The 17,593-nt window shown below is 38.2% G+C and overlaps 1 protein-coding gene across 1 annotated transcript in view; it reads right to left on the bottom strand.

Annotated features, from left to right (window-relative positions):
- The window catches only part of COL28A1 (collagen type XXVIII alpha 1 chain), a 171,076-nt gene that overhangs the window by 126,416 nt on the left and 27,067 nt on the right, over positions 1-17,593 (bottom strand). Inside the window, exons 9-11 of the mRNA XM_059171208.1 lie at positions 17,512-17,556; positions 14,666-14,710; positions 13,525-13,578 (exon numbers count right to left, since the gene is read on the bottom strand). Coding sequence (XP_059027191.1) covers positions 13,525-13,578; positions 14,666-14,710; positions 17,512-17,556 — 144 coding nt within the window. The remainder of the gene's footprint in view (positions 1-13,524; positions 13,579-14,665; positions 14,711-17,511; positions 17,557-17,593) is intronic.

Below are 17,593 nucleotides of genomic sequence, written 5' to 3' on the forward strand. Positions count from 1 at the left end.
GACATTCATGTGATTTTTTTTTTTTAAATTCTGACATCCCTCTGAAGACCCTGCAGTAACTGATTCAGTTCCATGTTAGTGCCCAGCTTGACTGGGCATGTGGGTTAGACTCAGCACCTTTACGTTAGCAGCATTTGGGGCTTCTTTTTTTTTTTTTTTTTTTTTTTTTTTTTAATAATTTTTTTATTTTTTATAAATATATATTTTTATCCCCAGGGGTACAGGTCTGTGAATCACCAGGTTTACACACTTCACAGCACTCACCAAATCACATGCCCTCCCCAATGTCCATAATCCCAACCCCTTCTCCCAAACCCCCTCCCCCCGGCAACCCTCAGTTTGTTTTGTGAGATTAAGAGTCACTTATGGTTTGTCTCCCTCCCAATCCCATCTTGTTTCATTTATTCTTCTTCTACCCACTTAAGCCTCCATGTTGCATCACCACTTCCTCATATCAGGGAGATCATATGATAGTTGTCTTTCTCTGCTTGACTTATTTCGCTAAGCATGATACACTCTAGTTCCATCCATGTTGTCGCAAATGGCAAGATTTCATTTCTTTTGATGGCTGCATAGTATTCCATTGTGTATATATACCACATCTTCTTGATCCATTCATCTGTTGATGGACATCTAGGTTCTTTCCATAGTTTGGCTATTGTGGACATTGCTGCTATAAACATTCGGGTGCATGTGTCCCTTTAGATCACTACATTTGTATCTTTAGGGTAAATACCCAATAGTGCAATTGCTGGGTCATAGGGCAGTTCTGTTTTCAACATTTTGAGGAACCTCCATGCTGTTTTCCAGAGTGGCTGCACCAGCTTGCATTCCCACCAACAGTGTAGGAGGGTTCCCCTTTCTCCGCATCCTCGCCAGCATCTGTCATTTCCTGACTTGTTGATTTTAGCCATTCTGACTGGTGTGAGGTGATATCTCATTGTGGTTTTGATTTGTATTTCCCTGATGCCGAGTGATATGGAGCACTTTTTCATGTGTCTGTTCGCCATCTGGATGTCTTCTTTGCAGAAATGTCTGTTCATGTCCTCTGCCCATTTCTTGATTGGATTATTTGTTCTTTGGGTGTTGAGTTTGCTAAGTTCTTTATAGATTCTGGACACTAGTCCTTTATCTGATATGTCGTTTGCAAATATCTTCTCCCATTCTGTCAGTTGTCTTTTGATTTTGTTAACTGTTTCCTTTGCTGTGCAAAAGCTTTTGATCTTGATGAAATCCCAGTAGTTCATTTTTTCCCTTGCTTCCCTTGCCTTTTGCGTTGTTCCTAGGAAGATGTTGCTGCGGCAGAGGTCGAAGAGGTTGCTGCCCGTGTTCTCCTCAAGGATTTTGATGGATTCCTTTCGCACATTGAGGTCCTTCATCCATTTTGAGTCTATTTTCGTGTGTGGTGTAAGGGAATGGTCCAATTTCATTTTTCTGCATGTGGCTGTCCAATTTTCCCAGCACCATTTATTGAAAAGGCTGTCTTTTTTCCATTGGACATTCTTTCCTGCTTTGTCGAATATTAGTTGACCATAGAGTTGAGGGTCTATTTCTGGGCTCTCTATTCTGTTCCATTGATCTATGTGTCTGTTTTTGTGCCAGTACCATGCTGTCTTGATGATGACAGCTTTGTAATAGAGCTTGAAGTCCGGAATTGTGATGCCACCAACGTTGGCTTTCTTTTTCAATATCCCTTTGGCTATTCGAGGTCTTTTCTGGTTCCATATAAATTTTAGCATTATTTGTTCCATTTCTTTGAAAAAGATGGATGGTACTTTGATAGGAATTGCATTAAATGTGTAGATTGCTTTAGGTAGCATAGACATTTTCACAATATTTATTCTTCCAATCCAGGAGCATGGAACATTTTTCCATTTCTTTGTGTCTTCCTCAATTTCTTTCATGAGTACTTTATAGTTTTCTGAGTATAGATTCTGTGTCTCTTTGGTTAGGTTTATTCCTAGGTATCTTATGGTTTTGGATGCAATTGTAAATGGGATTGACTCCTTAATATCTCTTTCTTCTGTCTTGCTGTTGGTGTAGAGAAATGCAACTGATTTCTGTGCATTGATTTTATATCCTGACACTTTACTGAATTCCTGTATAAGTTCTAGCAGTTTTGGAGTGGAGTCTTTTGGGTTTTCCACATATAGTATCATATCATCTGCGAAGAGTGATAATTTGACTTCTTCTTTGCCGATTTGGATGCCTTTAATTTCCTTTTGTTGTCTGATTGCTGAGGCTAGGACCTCTAGTACGATGTTGAATAGCAGTGGTGATAATGGACATCCCTGCCGTGTTCCTGACCTTAGCGGAAAAGCTTTCAGTGTTTCTCCATTGAGAATGATATTTGCGGTGGGTTTTTCATAGATGGCTTTGATGATATTGAGGTATGTGCCCTCTATCCCTACACTTTGAAGAGTTTTGATCAGGAAGGGATGTTGTACTTTGTCAAATGCTTTTTCAGCATCTATTGAGAGTATCATATGGTTCTTGTTCTTTCTTTTATTGATGTGTTGTATCACATTGACTGATTTGCGGATGTTGAACCAACCTTGCAGCCCTGGAATAAATCCCACTTGGTCGTGGTGAATAATCTTTTTAATGTACTGTTGAATCCTATTGGCTAGTATTTTGTTGAGTATTTTTGCATCTGTGTTCATCAAGGATATCGGTCTATAGCTCTCTTTTTTGGTGGGATCCTTGTCTGGTTTTGGGATCAAGGTGATGCTGGCTTCATAAAATGAGTTTGGAAGTTTTCCTTCCATTTCTATTTTTTGGAACAGTTTCAGGAGAATAGGAATTAGTTCTTCTTTAAATGTTTGGTAGAATTCCCCCGGGAAGCCGTCTGGCCCTGGGCTTTTGTTTGTTTGGAGATTTTTAATGACTGTTTCAATCTCCTTACTGGTTATGGGTCTGTTCAGGCTTTCTATTTCTTCCTGGTTCAGTTGTGGTAGTTTATATGTTTCTAGGAATGCATCCATTTCTTCCAGATTGTCAAATTTATTGCCGTAGAGTTGCTCATAGTATGTTCTTATAATAGTTTGTATTTCTTTGGTGTTAGTTGTGATCTCTCCTCTTTCATTCATGATTTTATTTATTTGGGTCCTTTCTCTTTTCTTTTTGATAAGTCGGGCCAGGGGTTTATCAATTTTATTAATTCTTTCAAAGAACCAGCTCCTAGTTTCGTTGATTTGTTCTATTGTTTTTTTGGTTTCTATTTCATTGATTTCTGCTCTGATCTTTATGATTTCTCTTCTCCTGCTGGGCTTAGGGTTTCTTTCTTGTTCTTTCTCCAGCTCCTTTAGGTGTAGGGTTAGGTTGTGTACCTGAGACCTTTCTTGTTTCTTGAGAAAGGCTTGTACCGCTATATATTTTCCTCTCAGGACTGCCTTTGTTGTGTCCCACAGATTTTGAACCGTTGTATTTTCATTATCATTTGTTTCCATGATTTTTTTCAATTCTTCTTTAATTTCCCGGTTGACCCATTCATTCTTTAGAAGGATACTGTTTAGTCTCCATGTATTTGGGTTCTTTCCAAACTTCCTTTTGTGGTTGAGTTCTAGCTTTAGAGCATTGTGGTCTGAAAATATGCAGGGAATGATCCCAATCTTTTGATACCGGTTGAGTCCTGATTTAGGACCGAGGATGTGATCTATTCTGGAGAATGTTCCATGTGCACTAGAGAAGAATGTGTATTCTGTTGCTTTGGGATGAAATGTTCTGAATATATCTGTGATATCCATCTGGTCCAGTGTGTCGTTTAAGGCCTTTATTTCCTTGCTGATCTTTTGCTTGGATGACCTGTCCATTTCAGTGAGGGGAGTGTTAAAGTCCCCTACTATTATTGTATTATTGTTGATGTGTTTCTTTGATTTTGTTATTAATTGGTTTATATAGTTGGCTGCTCCCACATTGGGGGCATAGATATTTAAAATTGTTAAATCTTCTTGTTGGACAGACCCTTTGAGTATGATATAGTGTCCTTCCTCATCTCTTATTATAGTCTTTGGCTTAAAATCTAATTGATCTGATATAAGGATTGCCACTCCTGCTTTCTTCTGATGTCCATTAGCATGGTAAATTCTTTTCCACCCCCTCACTTTAAATCTGGAGGTGTCTTCGGGCTTAAAATGTGTTTCTTGGAGGCAACATATAGATGGGTTTTGTTTTTTTATCCATTCTGATACCCTGTGTCTTTTGACAGGGGCATTTAGCCCATTCACATTCAGGGTAAGTATTGAGAGATATGAATTTAGTGCCATTGTATTGCCTGTAAGGTGACTGTTACTGTATATGGTCTCTGTTCCTTTCTGATCTACCACTTGTAGGCTCTCTCTTTGCTTAGAGGACCCCTTTCAATATTTCCTGTAGAGCTGGTTTGGTATTTGCAAATTCTTTCAGTTGTTGTTTGTCCTGGAAGCTTTTAATCTCTCCTTCTATTTTCAATGATAGCCTAGCTGGATATAGTATTCTTGGCTGCATGTTTTTCTCGTTTAGTGCTCTGAAAATATCATGCCAGCTCTTTCTGGCCTGCCAGGTCTCTGTGGATAAGTCAGCTGCCAATCTAATATTTTTACCATTGTATGTTACAGACTTCTTTTCCCGGGCTGCTTTCAGGATTTTCTCTTTGTCATTGAGACTTGTAAATTTTACTATTAGGTGACGGGGTGTGGGCCTATTCTTATTGATTTTGAGGGGCATTCTCTGAACCTCCTGAATTTTGATGCTCGTTCCCTTTGCCATATTGGGGAAATTCTCCCCAATAATTCTCTCCAGTATACCTTCTGCTCCCCTCTCACTTTCTTCTTCTTCTGGAATCCCAATTATTCTAATGTTGTTTCGTCTTATGGTGTCACTTATTTCTCGAATTCTCCCCTCGTGGTCCAGTAGCTGTTTGTCCCTCTTTTGATCAGCTTCTTTATTCTCTGTCATTTGGTCTTCTATATCACTAATTCTTTCTTCTGCCTCATTTATCCTAGCAGTGAGAGCCTCCATTTTTGATTGCACCTCATTAATAGCTTTTTTGATTTCAACTTGGTTAGATTTTAGTTCTTTTATTTCTCCAGAAAGGGCTTTTATATCTCTCGAGAGGGTTTCTCTAATATCTTCCATGCCTTTTTCGAGCCCGGCTAGAACCTTGAGAATTGTCATTCTGAACTCTAGATCTGACATATTACCGATGTCTGTATTGATTAGGTCCCTAGCCTTCGGTACTGCCTCTTGTTCTTTTTTTTGTGGTGAATTTTTGCGTCTTGTCATTTTGTCCAGATAAGAGTAAATGAAGGGGCAAGTAAAATACTAAAAGGGTGGCAACAACCCCAGGAAAATATGCTTTAGCCAAATTAGAAGAGATCCAAAATCGTGAGTGGGGAGAAAGGGGATAAAAAGAGGTTCAAAAAGGAAGAAAGAAAAAAGAAAAAAAAAAAAAAAAAGAAAAGAAAAGAAAAGAATTTTTTTAAAAAAAGAAAACACCTAAGAAAAATGTAAATATATATATATATATATATATATTAGATAAACTAGTAAAAAATCGTTAAAAAAGAAAAAGGTAACAGTTAAAAAAAAAAAAAATTTACCCGAAGGCGAGAAAAAAAAAAAAAAATGAAAAAGAAAAAATTAAATTAACTGCAAGACTAAAAAAAATCACAGGAAAAAAGCCATGAGTTCCGTGCTTGGCTTTCTCCTCCTCTGGAATTCTGCTGCTCTCCTTGGTATTGAAACCGCACTCCTTGGTAGGTGAACTTGGTCTCGGCTGGATTTCTTGTTGATCTTCTGGGGGAGGGGCCTGGTGTAGTGATTCTCAAGTGTCTTTGCCCCAGGCGGAATTACACCGCCCTTACCCGGGGCCAGGGTGAGTAATCCGCTCGGGTTTGCTTTCAGGAGCTTTTGTTACCTGAGCGCTTTCCGTAGAGTTCCGGAGGACGGGAATACAAATGGCGGCCTCCTGGTCTCTGGCCCGGAGGAGCTGAGAGCCCAGGGCCCCACTCCTCAGCGCGCCCTCAGAGAACAGCGCCCAGTTACTCCCGTCTGCCTGACCTCCGGCCGCGCTCCGAGCTCACCGAGCCTGCGACCGGTTCAAGGTAACACGGAGCTGCGAGCTTACTGTCGGCTCTGTCTCTGTAGCCGGCTTTCCCGTTCCAATACCCGCAAGCTCTGCGACACTCAGACACCCCCGATCCTTCTATGACCCTGCGGGACCTGAGGCCACGCTGACCCCGCGTGGGCTTCGCCCCGGTTTAGCCTCTGGAGCGATGTCCCTCAGCGGAACAGACTTTTAAAAGTCCTGATTTTGTGCACGGTTGCTCCGCTGCTTGCCGGGAGCCGGCCCCTCCCCCCGGGGTCTATCTTCCCGTCGCTTTGGATTCACTTCTCTGCCGGTCCTACCTTTCAGAAAGTGGTTGTTTTTCTGTTTCCAGAATTGCTGTTCTTCTCTTCGATCTGCCGATGGATTTTCAGGTGTTTGCAATCTTTAGATAAGCTATCTAGCTGATCTCCGGCTAGCTGAAGCAGTCTCAGCTTGCTACTTCTCCGCCATCTTGACTCCTCCCCGCATTTGGGGCTTCTTGATCCATCAGAGTTTTTACCTTGGCAGTCTCTGTGCACATGCATGTATGCACGCATGTGCACACGCACACACACAGCGGTGTACCCCTCCTGCTGAGAACCATATGCATCAGAGATTTGGGAATGAAAATCATCTGCCTTGAAGCCATTGGCTGACATCCCACATGTTCTGGCAGCCAGTTCAAGTTGTCACTATCAGTTTTCTCATGTCAAATGAGTTAATAAGCTCATTTAGAGTCCTGGTGGGCAGATGTGCATGTAGGTCAAAGCCCTTTCCACAACAACAATTGCTGGATTACTAATGATTTTTTTCCCTTTAATTAGGCCCAGGACAGAAATAGCATTTAAACTTTGACATCTCCGAAGAGAAAACATTCACATAGTTTGGCAGCTTGGCTCCAATCTTCATTCAACAGATATGTATAATTAAAATTGTAAAGGGACTCTTCCCTTTACAAGGGCATCAATACTGAACAGTCACAACCTTGTTCAAAGTTGTTAGCTGCCCAGGGAACCAGAAGGCCCATCATTGGTTTGAGACAATTGGAAAAACTGACACGTTCAAGTACTCCGACTTAAAATGCTTTAGTGAAGCAAAAAAATAGTCATTCTGTGAAGAGATCCATAACTTTAAAGTTTTTCTCCTTGATTAATTCTCTATACTAGGAATTGTTGATTTCTATGTATGTTTCACTTGGTTTGCGTCCCATCAAGTTAAAAAGAATTATATCCTATTTAAAATCATGATTTTTTTTTTTTTTAATGGTTGAAAGCAACATCATGATGTCAGGAGATTGTTAGATTTCTGAATTGTGTGAGAGCTGAACTAAAACCACACAGCCTGTTTGTTTGAGGAGGAAGTTTAAAATTCTTCATAGTTGTTCATATCTGTAGTGTTGAACTATTTCCAAACCATAACTGAAATATTGGGTACATTTAGTGAGTTGACCTTCTAAAGTTGTGAAACTAATGTTGAGTCGAATTAGGTATTTAAATAATGAACAAAACAAGAATGTATTTTTAAAACTACTAAATCTTCATTAATGGTAATTCTATTCCAGCAAAAATAGTGATGTTATAGAAAACATGAGAGCTTAAGTTGTATATTTGAAACTGTAAAAATAAATAAATAAATAAATAAATAATAAGTCCCAAGTCTTCTTGCCTCTCTTAAAATAAAGTGGAAGTATAGGGGCGCCTGGGTGGCTCAGTTGGTGATGTGGCTGCCTTCGCCTCGGGTCATGATCTCAGGGTTCTGGGATTGAGCCCTGTGCCGGGCTCCCTCCTCAGTAAGGAGTCTGTTTTTCCCTCTGCCTGCTCCTCCACCCTCTTGGGCTCTCTCTGTCTCTGTCTCTAACTCAAATAAATAAATAAAACCTTTTTTAAAAAATGGAAGTCTAAGAAAACATTCGGCTATTGAATGCAAGAAGATTTTAATGGGTTACGTCAACACTTTTCTCTTTCCCTTTATTATCCCAATATCTTGGAAAAATGGTCAGAATTCCTAGCTATTGTGTCCTTCTCCTCTGTCACCTCCCCAAGCTCTCTTATCCAAACTGCTTCCTTAAAGATTCCTAATAATTTCAAAGATGACAAACTAAATGACTCTTTTAGGTTTTTGCCTGTTTGACTTCTCTACAGTAGGTGTTGACAACTCATTCCATTTAAATACTCATTCACGCATTCATTCAGCAAATATTTCTTTGTTGCATATAATAATTTTTTCTCTCAGATGTGACAGTGGTGCTCCTGACCCGCATTGTCACTGGATCTTCTGCCTTGGATTTTGTTTTTAAGCAGTGAAGGACCTGCATGTATTTGTCCAATTCTCCTGTCAATGGTTCATATCTGAAAGAAGGCTAGCAGTGTTTAAAGGAATAATGCATAGAAACTAACAGGAAACTACCAGCTACCAAAAATATGTGCATGGGCTCTCCCAGTAGCTATTATAAAGGTTGACAACCAGCCCTCTTTTTATTTTTATTTTTTTTCCAGCCCTCTTTTTAAAATTGACCTCTTTTTCAAGTTTATTTATTTTTTTATTTTTTTTCAAGTTTATTTATTAAACTTCTTCAGAAGAATACTAGCTACATGATAAATACATACTGCACTTGGAAACCTCAAGAAATTAGGTGAAACCTTGGCAGAGTTAGAGAAGGAGGAATAGGGGTCCAAGAATCATGGTGTGGTGCAGAGCCATGGATTGGTCTAACTGATGTACCCACACTCCTCTTGAAGTGTGGATCCCATTTATTCATGGATATGAGGTCCTTTGTTCATTTTGGATGGATGGATCAAAGCTTGATTCACTGGAGATTATTTACCCTCATTATATCTATTTAGTAAACTGGACAGGACTGGTGCTACTACTCCGTTGGTTTTTTGTTTGTTCATTTTGTTGTTGTTGTTTTTGTTTGTTTGTTTGTTTTGTCACCTCAGAAGTAAAAGTGAGTTAAGACAAAGTCTCATACATAAAAGGACTCTGAATTTCTCACACTTGCTTGTAGTACAAGAAGAAAAATCTTAGGGGATAAAAGCCCTGCAGAAATATATAAATGTCCTGGAGTAAAACAATGTAAAAGGTTATGAGAAGCAAGGTAATTCATTCATTAAGATGAGTTAATACAGAATATAATATCATGGACTTTCCAATTGTTGGAGGATTAACATGTGGTACTTTGACTTGGGAAAGCCTATCAGGGATATTTCCTAGCGCTCTTTGGCCCTAGCACTAAAGCTCTAGTACTAGAATACTCCAACATGTCACAGGCTATTTTCTGCTCATGCTACAGTGAGCAGGCCCTCTTCCCAGGAGCACAAAGAGGGTCTTGGAAAGAGCCAATCTGCATGAGATCTGAGAAGGAAATACCCTTCCAAAATAACCTCAGAAAGACATCAAGAAATGGCAAAAATTACCTAATGTGGGTTGGGCACACCCAGCATTCTACTGTGTTTAGTTGTACAAAACTAATTTTGTAATTTGTTCTCTGTGATTTGAAAGCCCTACCAGTCTTGAGCCATTTTTTCTCATTATGAGAGGGCCCATTCTGGGACAAAATGGGATTGCAACTGAACCATCACAATAGCCTTGGAAGTTGGCGGTAGAGTTCTTAGGTACTCATTTTTTCCTCAAAAAGAGCACTGTGCTCTCTCCAGAGTTACCACATTTTCCCTTTGGTCCTAGGAATAAGGCCCTTGTGTAATTATTATGCTAATTGATTTTAGAGACTGATGGGATGGTCTTCTTGTGAGTGCCACTGCATGACCTTCTTTTATGGGGGAGGCTGAAGTGGCCTGAGAGCCACAGCATCATTCTGAGAAACATCTATGTTTTGTTTCTAAGACAACAAGGTCATTCAGGGCAAAATAGGCGCTATTCTACATGTGGAAAATATTAATGACAGAAATGATTTGCGAAACTGGGCCAGCATCACATTTTTCCTTGATTTATCACAGGCTATTTTTTTCCTTTTGTTCTTTGACCACCTTTCTGCAAATGCTTTGATGAAGAAAACCCAACTACTAGACCAATAGAATAGGACTGTAGCTCATGAGAGAAACCATTCATAAATTCAAAAACATAGACAGGCCCCATCTAGACTCTTATGGAATCTTTGCAAATGTTACAAGCCTAAAGGTTTTCTGTTTGAAAGTTTCCTAAGAAACAAAATATGTGAAATGCACATTACTGGTTTCTTTTTCCCATGCAATTCCCATCCTCTCTTCCTGCATTTTCAGATGAACATTATAACCAAATAGAAATGCACCTCTCAACAGACTGTTGTTTCCAGCCAGAGTACAAGAGAAAGGGGACAGAAGCAATTTTCAAACTGTCCAAAGGAAATGCATTTATCTCAGGTCAAATACTCAGGAGATTCAGCAATATTCCTAAGAAGATAAATATAATGTGGTGGTTAAGAGCAGACTGGCTGGGCTTGAATCCTGGCTCTATACTTTATCAACTATATAGATTAGAACCCATTGCCTAACCTCTTTTTCCTTGAGTAGGCTAATCTGTATCATGGGGATAAGACTAGGTCATGCTTCAAAAGGTGGTATTATGTTAAGTGAGTATTTAGAACTATTTACCTGTACATAGGAAATACATAATAAATGCTATTGATTATTATAGAAGTTTCAAAATAAATAATCCTCCTGTGCCCACTAGAAAATACACAATTACTAGGTTTTAGAGAATTTTTTGCACAATTTATAATAGCAATTTCTTTTTTTTTTTTTTTAAGATTTTATTTATTTATTTGCCAGACAGAGAGCACAAGTAGGCAGAAAAGCAGGCAGAGAAAGAGGAGGAAGCAGGCTCCCTGCCAAGCAGAGAGTCTGATGCAGGGCTCAATCCCAGGACCCTGAGATCATGACCTGAGCCGAAGGCAGAGGCTTTAAACCACTGAGCCACCCAAGCACCCCTATAATAGCAATTTCTTTAAAACATTTTATAATTAGATGATAATGCATAAAAAGAAATGTCATTATAAACATAACATTATTTCCAGATTGAGGAAAAAAGAGTATATTAAGTCTTTATATTCAAGATGTAGAAGTACATTCTGAGACACAAGATGAAATCATTCCCTGAATTCTGACTTTTAAGATAATATACTAATGAATGTATAAAATTAAAAAAAAATTAATGATAAATGCAGTATGCATCTCTGATTGACAGACCCAAAGAAAGGTAGAAATTAGTAATAGTCTTAAAGTATGTGTCAAGAGACTACATAATTTGTGACCTTAAACCAGAAATATTACTAAAAGGAAAAAGAAAAAGCCATTCCCACTTCATTTTGAAGATTTTCTAGATAAGGACATCTTTTCAATTGACAGTGAGCTTTGTGCATTCACCCGGCAGTGAATTGTGTGATTAAAACCCAAGTGGTAATTTTCTATTATGTATTCTTTACCACAATTTGTTTTTATTTTTTCTAGATATTATTTATTTATTTTATTTGACATACAGAACAGGGAGAGGGGCAGAGGGAGAGAATCCCAAGCAGACTCCAGGTTGAGCATGGAGCCCTACTGGGGCTCAATCTCATGACCCTGAGATCATGACCTGAGCTGAAACCAAGAGTCGGACACTTAACCACCTGAGACATCCTAGGGTCCCCTTAACCACAATTTTAAAAAAAAAAAAACTTTTTAAGAAGACCTTGGAAAATTCATAAAAAGTATTCAAATACTTGGGGTGATGTGACAGCATGAAATTTTCAAGCATGAAATGTTATCACCTCAGATAATTGTAACTTCCCCTAAACACTCAACTATATTTATTCTAAGACCTAATGCACTGTTGGAATTAAAAGCTAAATTTTGTTTAAATAAGTGTATGTGGGGCACCTGGGTGGCTCAGTCAGTTAAGAGTCTACCTTCAGCTCAGTTCATGATCCTCTGCTCAGCAAGGAGTTTAATTCTTCCTCTCCCTGTGTGCTCTCTCTCTCCCTCCCGCTCTCAAATAAAAATAAATAAAATCTTAAAAATAAATAAGTAAGTAAGTAAGTTTATATTAAAAGGAAAACCTGAATAGTAATTGTATGGAACATGAATAGAAGGAACAATCATGGCACCTTTCGATGGACTGCAACTAACCATCTCCCAAAGCGCCTTGCTCCCAGCCCTCCACGGGTGGTCTCCAAAGCTGATGAGCCCAATTGTGCCTCTGCCCCAGGCCAGCCACATGATTTCCAGACTTCACTTCTCTTTTCCCAAAATGAAAACTTTGGGCCAGGGTGATCTCAAACATCTCTGGTGGCTCAAACGTTCTATAATTCTGTCACTGTTGCAAACTCCAACCCCGATCCCTGATTTTAAGCCTCTTTTTCACAAACATGAAAATTTTCATCTTAGGTAACTAAAGAATCCTAGAAGTAAGTGTTGATTGTCAAAATATTTTTTTTCTTGCTTCAGAATCTTACCACAGCCAAAGTAATTTTATAAAAACTTCTACTCAGTATTCAAGAGATACATTTCTTTTCCCCAGAGAGAATTAATCATAGGCAAGGACTGGAAAAGGCAGTTTCCCCAGATGAAGCTTAAGCACACTCCCACTGAGAAGCTCATTCTATTTTAATTTGCCAATTAAAAGTGGCCTGGGAAAAGAACACTCACGTAGCCCAGCTGCTCCCCACAGCTTCCATCTGACAGCCCCCTTAAAAGACTGGCTCTATCTAGTGTCCACTGGGGAGGGCACCTTCTGCTGTTCTTGCTGCCACAAATTCCACAGATCTCTGGTCACTAACAACACTATCGGATATTTACTATATCCATGAAATTTACTGAGCACTGAGAAGAGTTTAAAAGATACTAAAAAGCCTTGTTTTCAGCAAATTAATGGCCACCCTCATTAAAAACCAGAGCCTTATAATTAGATCTGTTTAATATTCCAGCCATACCATCTTTGGGTTCTATTTGGCTCTTCCTCAACCCCTTCTGCTATCTTGCCTGCTTATCTGTGGAATGACATCACAAGCCCGGTACTGATGGTTGAGGTCACACTCCTGTAAAGATTTCTAAAAGCTTGATTTTTGTTGGCATGACCCTTACAAATTTCCTTCTTTTATAAACTATATATTAAGTTGACATCACATATGGGGAAAAACAGTGATTTGAACTGGTTATTTGCTACTGCTTTTCAGTTTCTAGTGAACCATAAAATGACTAAAAAGCAGGAGTAAGAAGGAAATACTGCAAAGATTCTTAATAATGGCTCGTATTTAATAAATGCACCTTTGAGTAACATAATAATAATAGATAAATCTTTTTTTTTTCTGACTTTTCTGCATGTACTTGAACCCAATTCTGTGTCTACACCTACAGGTCATTCTAATTGCCAAAGATACATCCTCAAAGAGCCCACTATCTTCTGCTTAATAAAAACACACACCGCTATAGCTCACTAGGGGAAAGGAACTCTGCCTGTCTTTAATTAAAGGGCATGATTACCTTATTGCCTTGAAATCCCTTCGGGCCTGGATCCCCTGGAGGTCCACTAATGCCCTGCTCCAAGGTGAAAACCAAGAATTAGTTCTGTATACAGAAAGCCAACCAGGAAGGAATTGTTCATTAGGGTCCCTAGGAATGCTGAAGTTAGAAGTCAGACTATAGATCTGGTTACCTTGGGGTTGCATGTGACTGGGAAGTGGAATGAGATAAAATTGCTCATGTCTTATAGGCTGTTTCTAAAATAGTACTTAAGCTCAGAGCAAACATTTATTCACGAGGTGTTTGCTTTCTGTGTTGCCACCCTTACTGGACACTCTTTTCAAAAAATTTTGAATGAATACTTTAAAAAATATTTTTAAATATTAATATTCAATATAAATAAAAATTCAGTTTATAACTGAAAGTTGGAGTTTCTAATGACTCCAGGATAACCAGAGTTACTGCCCTGCCCCAAGACAATTCTAGGCCAAAGCAAAGGAGTTGATGGTTAACTAGATGCTGTCTTGAAAATTTTGGGTCAAGTTATAATTTTTAGTAGACTTTTTGAAACACTGCAATTAACACATACCCTCCCCCATCAAAACTTTAGAGCAGGCCACTCCCCAGACTGGGGTAAAAAAAAAAAAAAATCTGATCTAAATTATTTTTCGAAATCCTTGGAATATGTTTAACTTAAATAAATGCCTTAAATAATTTTTCCATGTTATCGAGCATTAAGTACTTATAAAGATGGAACAGTATAAATACTGTAATGTAAATAAAATGCATAGTTCTTCCAACTATATTACAGCAGCAAGGCAAAAATAGTTACATCCTGTTTTTAATTGCTTTGGATTTATCAGTATTCCTAGACCCAAATTTTTAGACTTTTATCCCTCTACTAAGTAAAGCCATCTGCTGGTACCTATCTTTGGAGAACCTGAATTAGTTATTCACAACATTAGGGCAATGATTGCCAAACTTTGTTAAACATTGGAATCACCTGGGAATCTTTAAAACTACTGATGCCTGGCTTCAATCCCTAGACATTCTGATTGAATTATCAGAGACAGCAAACCCGTACAGTGGGTTTTAAGAGCTTCCCTGGTGATCCTAATCCTATTATTTTAATCTAATCTAATCTAATCAAACACAGACTTACCTGAAGTCCTCTGGGTCCCTTTGGTCCATGTGGTCCTAAGGATCCCTGTGGAATAAAATGAATGGCAAGTTGCTCTAAATATCCATCATCAAACTGCAATGATTTTAGGTGGAGGAGAAGGGAATATGTTCTCAGTAATGGCCAATCTTCCCAGATTAACCAAACAGCAAAGCCAACAGATGCAGATGCATTGTTAACAAAATGATCCTAATTAATAAGCCAACTTGAGGTCAAGTTTCCCTTTAGTAAACTCCATGAAAACACAATTTTAGATGTAAGTCCTTCACCTGTATATTGAAAATTTGATCAGAGTAAAGAATTTATTTCTTAACATTCTTTAGAAAGCAGTACACTTAGTGGAATATTGTTTCTTTCCAACAAGGCAAAGTCAGTTCAACTAACAATGTAGTAAGTTTCCCCATAAGATCACTCTTCTGCCCATCTTCAAGACATGCAACTTAAGAGAACAGTGTTTATACTCAACCCTCTTTTGATGGAAAGTATTTTGATATGTTCCATAACTAGGAACCCCTTTAAAATTTATTTTTATGAGAATATAATAAAGTCTAGTTTCTCTTTTCTCACTTTTTTTTTCTTACCAAAATATAACCTGTTCGTAACAGATGAACCTTAGCAATTATAGAAAAAAGCAAAGAAACGGGAGGAAAAATCACATAGAAGCAACTGCCGTATATGCCATGTATGCAATAATTACGTTATTTTTTTTAGGCCATATATGCAATAATTATGTTTCTTTAAATAATTTAATTGAAGGGCATATGCACCTTTGTGTCGTTCCTTTTTTTTTTTTTTTTAAAGATTTTATTTATTTATTTGACAGAGAGAGATCACAAGCAGACAGAGGCAGGCAGAGAGAGAGGGAAGCAGGCTCCTGCTGAGCAGAGAGCCCGATGCGGGCCTCGATCTCAGGACCCTGAGATCATGACCTGAGCCGAAGGCAGCGGCTTAACCCACTGAGCCACCCAGGCACCCCTTTGTGTCGTTCTTAATCTGGTCTTCCACTGTACCAAAAATATTTTTCCATGTCATTAAAAACGTAATGGAATAATATTCAAGAATATGAATCTATCGCACTTTACTTACTCATTTCCCTAGTATTGACATTACAATTGTTTCTGATGATTACTATTTTAAATAATATTTTAACGAACATCTTTGTATATAAGTCATGTCCCTCTTCTGATGGATTCCTAAAGATGATATTCTGGAAGAGGATGACAGACACAGAGACAAGGAGCACATTCAAGGCTCTCTCACTCTCTTTTATGTCTCGCACCACACATGGAAAGATAAAGCAAAACTTCCCTCCACAGAGTTTGTTCAGATTTCCATTCTTACTCCCTGAGTAGAGAATGTATATCTTCACCTTAAACACTCCACATCAGTGCTGAGTATTATTTATTGTCTCAGGGTTGGCTAGTTTGATAGGCGAAATAATATTTTCATGTGTTAATTTCACTTATTTGATGGCTAATATATTTGGATTTTTTTTTCATTTACTAACCATTTATATTCCTTCACTCATGTCTCTTCAAGTTCTTTGCATGTTTGACTTATGAACTTATATGAACTCCTCATGTCAAGGACACTATTTCCCTGACTCTAGTCATGCCTTTTTTTTTTTTTTCCAGATTTTTACATCTCTGACATTAAGATGTGTCTTACCATCAATTCCATCTTCTGTTTATAATTGACAGCACTTTTTCTTTCTTTTTGGCACAGAAAATAATAGGACATTTAACAGTCCCTGACATCTTAGCCAACGAAATATGATATTAACTCTTTTTCAGCCATTTTCATTTCAAATAGTTTTCACGGTTACTGTTTCACTCTCATTTTTGTTCTTCTGTGTCCCTCCTTTTATACTTTCAAGTCCACGTCTGTCTCTCATTTTCAATTATCCTCTGGGCAGAATCTATTCATTACTACAGTTTCATTTTGCCCAGAGATAATTACCAAGGCTACATTTTTCAGATCCATCTGGCCTTTAACTCCATAGTACTTTAAAAGCTTTCACAAAGTCTCAGGCTATTTAAAATGGTTAGTTACATAGGCCGGTGTCATTATCTTATTCTCTGCTTTTCACCTTTTGCCCATTTTTCCCCCTTGTCTCTCTCCCGTAATTAAGTTACAGATATTGAAAGAGTTGAGTGTCTTGGTAGCATGCTGTTCATAGTTCTTAACTATAATGAATTTTTTTTTACTCTGTACATTTTTGGATCCTTTGTCATTACATTTCAAAGTGCTCTCTGTATATTTCTGGTCCATTAAGGAACTGCTTACCATATTTAATGTTGTCTCCAGTTTAAATACTTTATTCATATTCATTTTTTAGCGAAAGGTAAATACCATTCCAATTGCTTGTGGCTTGCTGCAATTTCAAAATTTCAAACCCCGGCCTTACCTAATTCTGCCACATTATTTATAATTATTACATTAACTTATCCCATAGAGTTCTTCTCTCTATTTTGGAAAGTGCTTGCTGTCGGTGTTTACATCTGAAAAACAATTCCATTTCGACCAGATTGGAGCTTGGGTTGACTTTGCAGGTTAAATTATTCTTTTCCCCATAACGTTGTGTAGGTCTGGCCTTAAAGGTTAGGGGGCCACAAGGCAAGGTCTTAAAGGTCCCTAAGAAAGGCATGTGGGGGCTCCATTAGGTATGGCTTTGTTTTCTGCTTCACGTTTTACAGATTTGAAAATGGAACCAATGACTTTGCAACTCCAGTAGTGAGATCAAGGCAATGAATCCCAGGAATTTCCTCTTAAGGAAACTCAGACCCAAAGGGATCAAGTTGTTAGTATTTTAAAAACGTGTTCCTTACTTTGTCACCTTTTATTCCTGGTTTGCCACATTGTCCACTTTCTCCCTGAAAAAAATAAATAAATAAATGAAATAAATGAATA

Source organism: Mustela lutreola, chromosome 4 (genome assembly GCF_030435805.1).
Source record: "Mustela lutreola isolate mMusLut2 chromosome 4, mMusLut2.pri, whole genome shotgun sequence".
NCBI classification, from domain to species: domain Eukaryota; kingdom Metazoa; phylum Chordata; class Mammalia; order Carnivora; family Mustelidae; genus Mustela; species Mustela lutreola.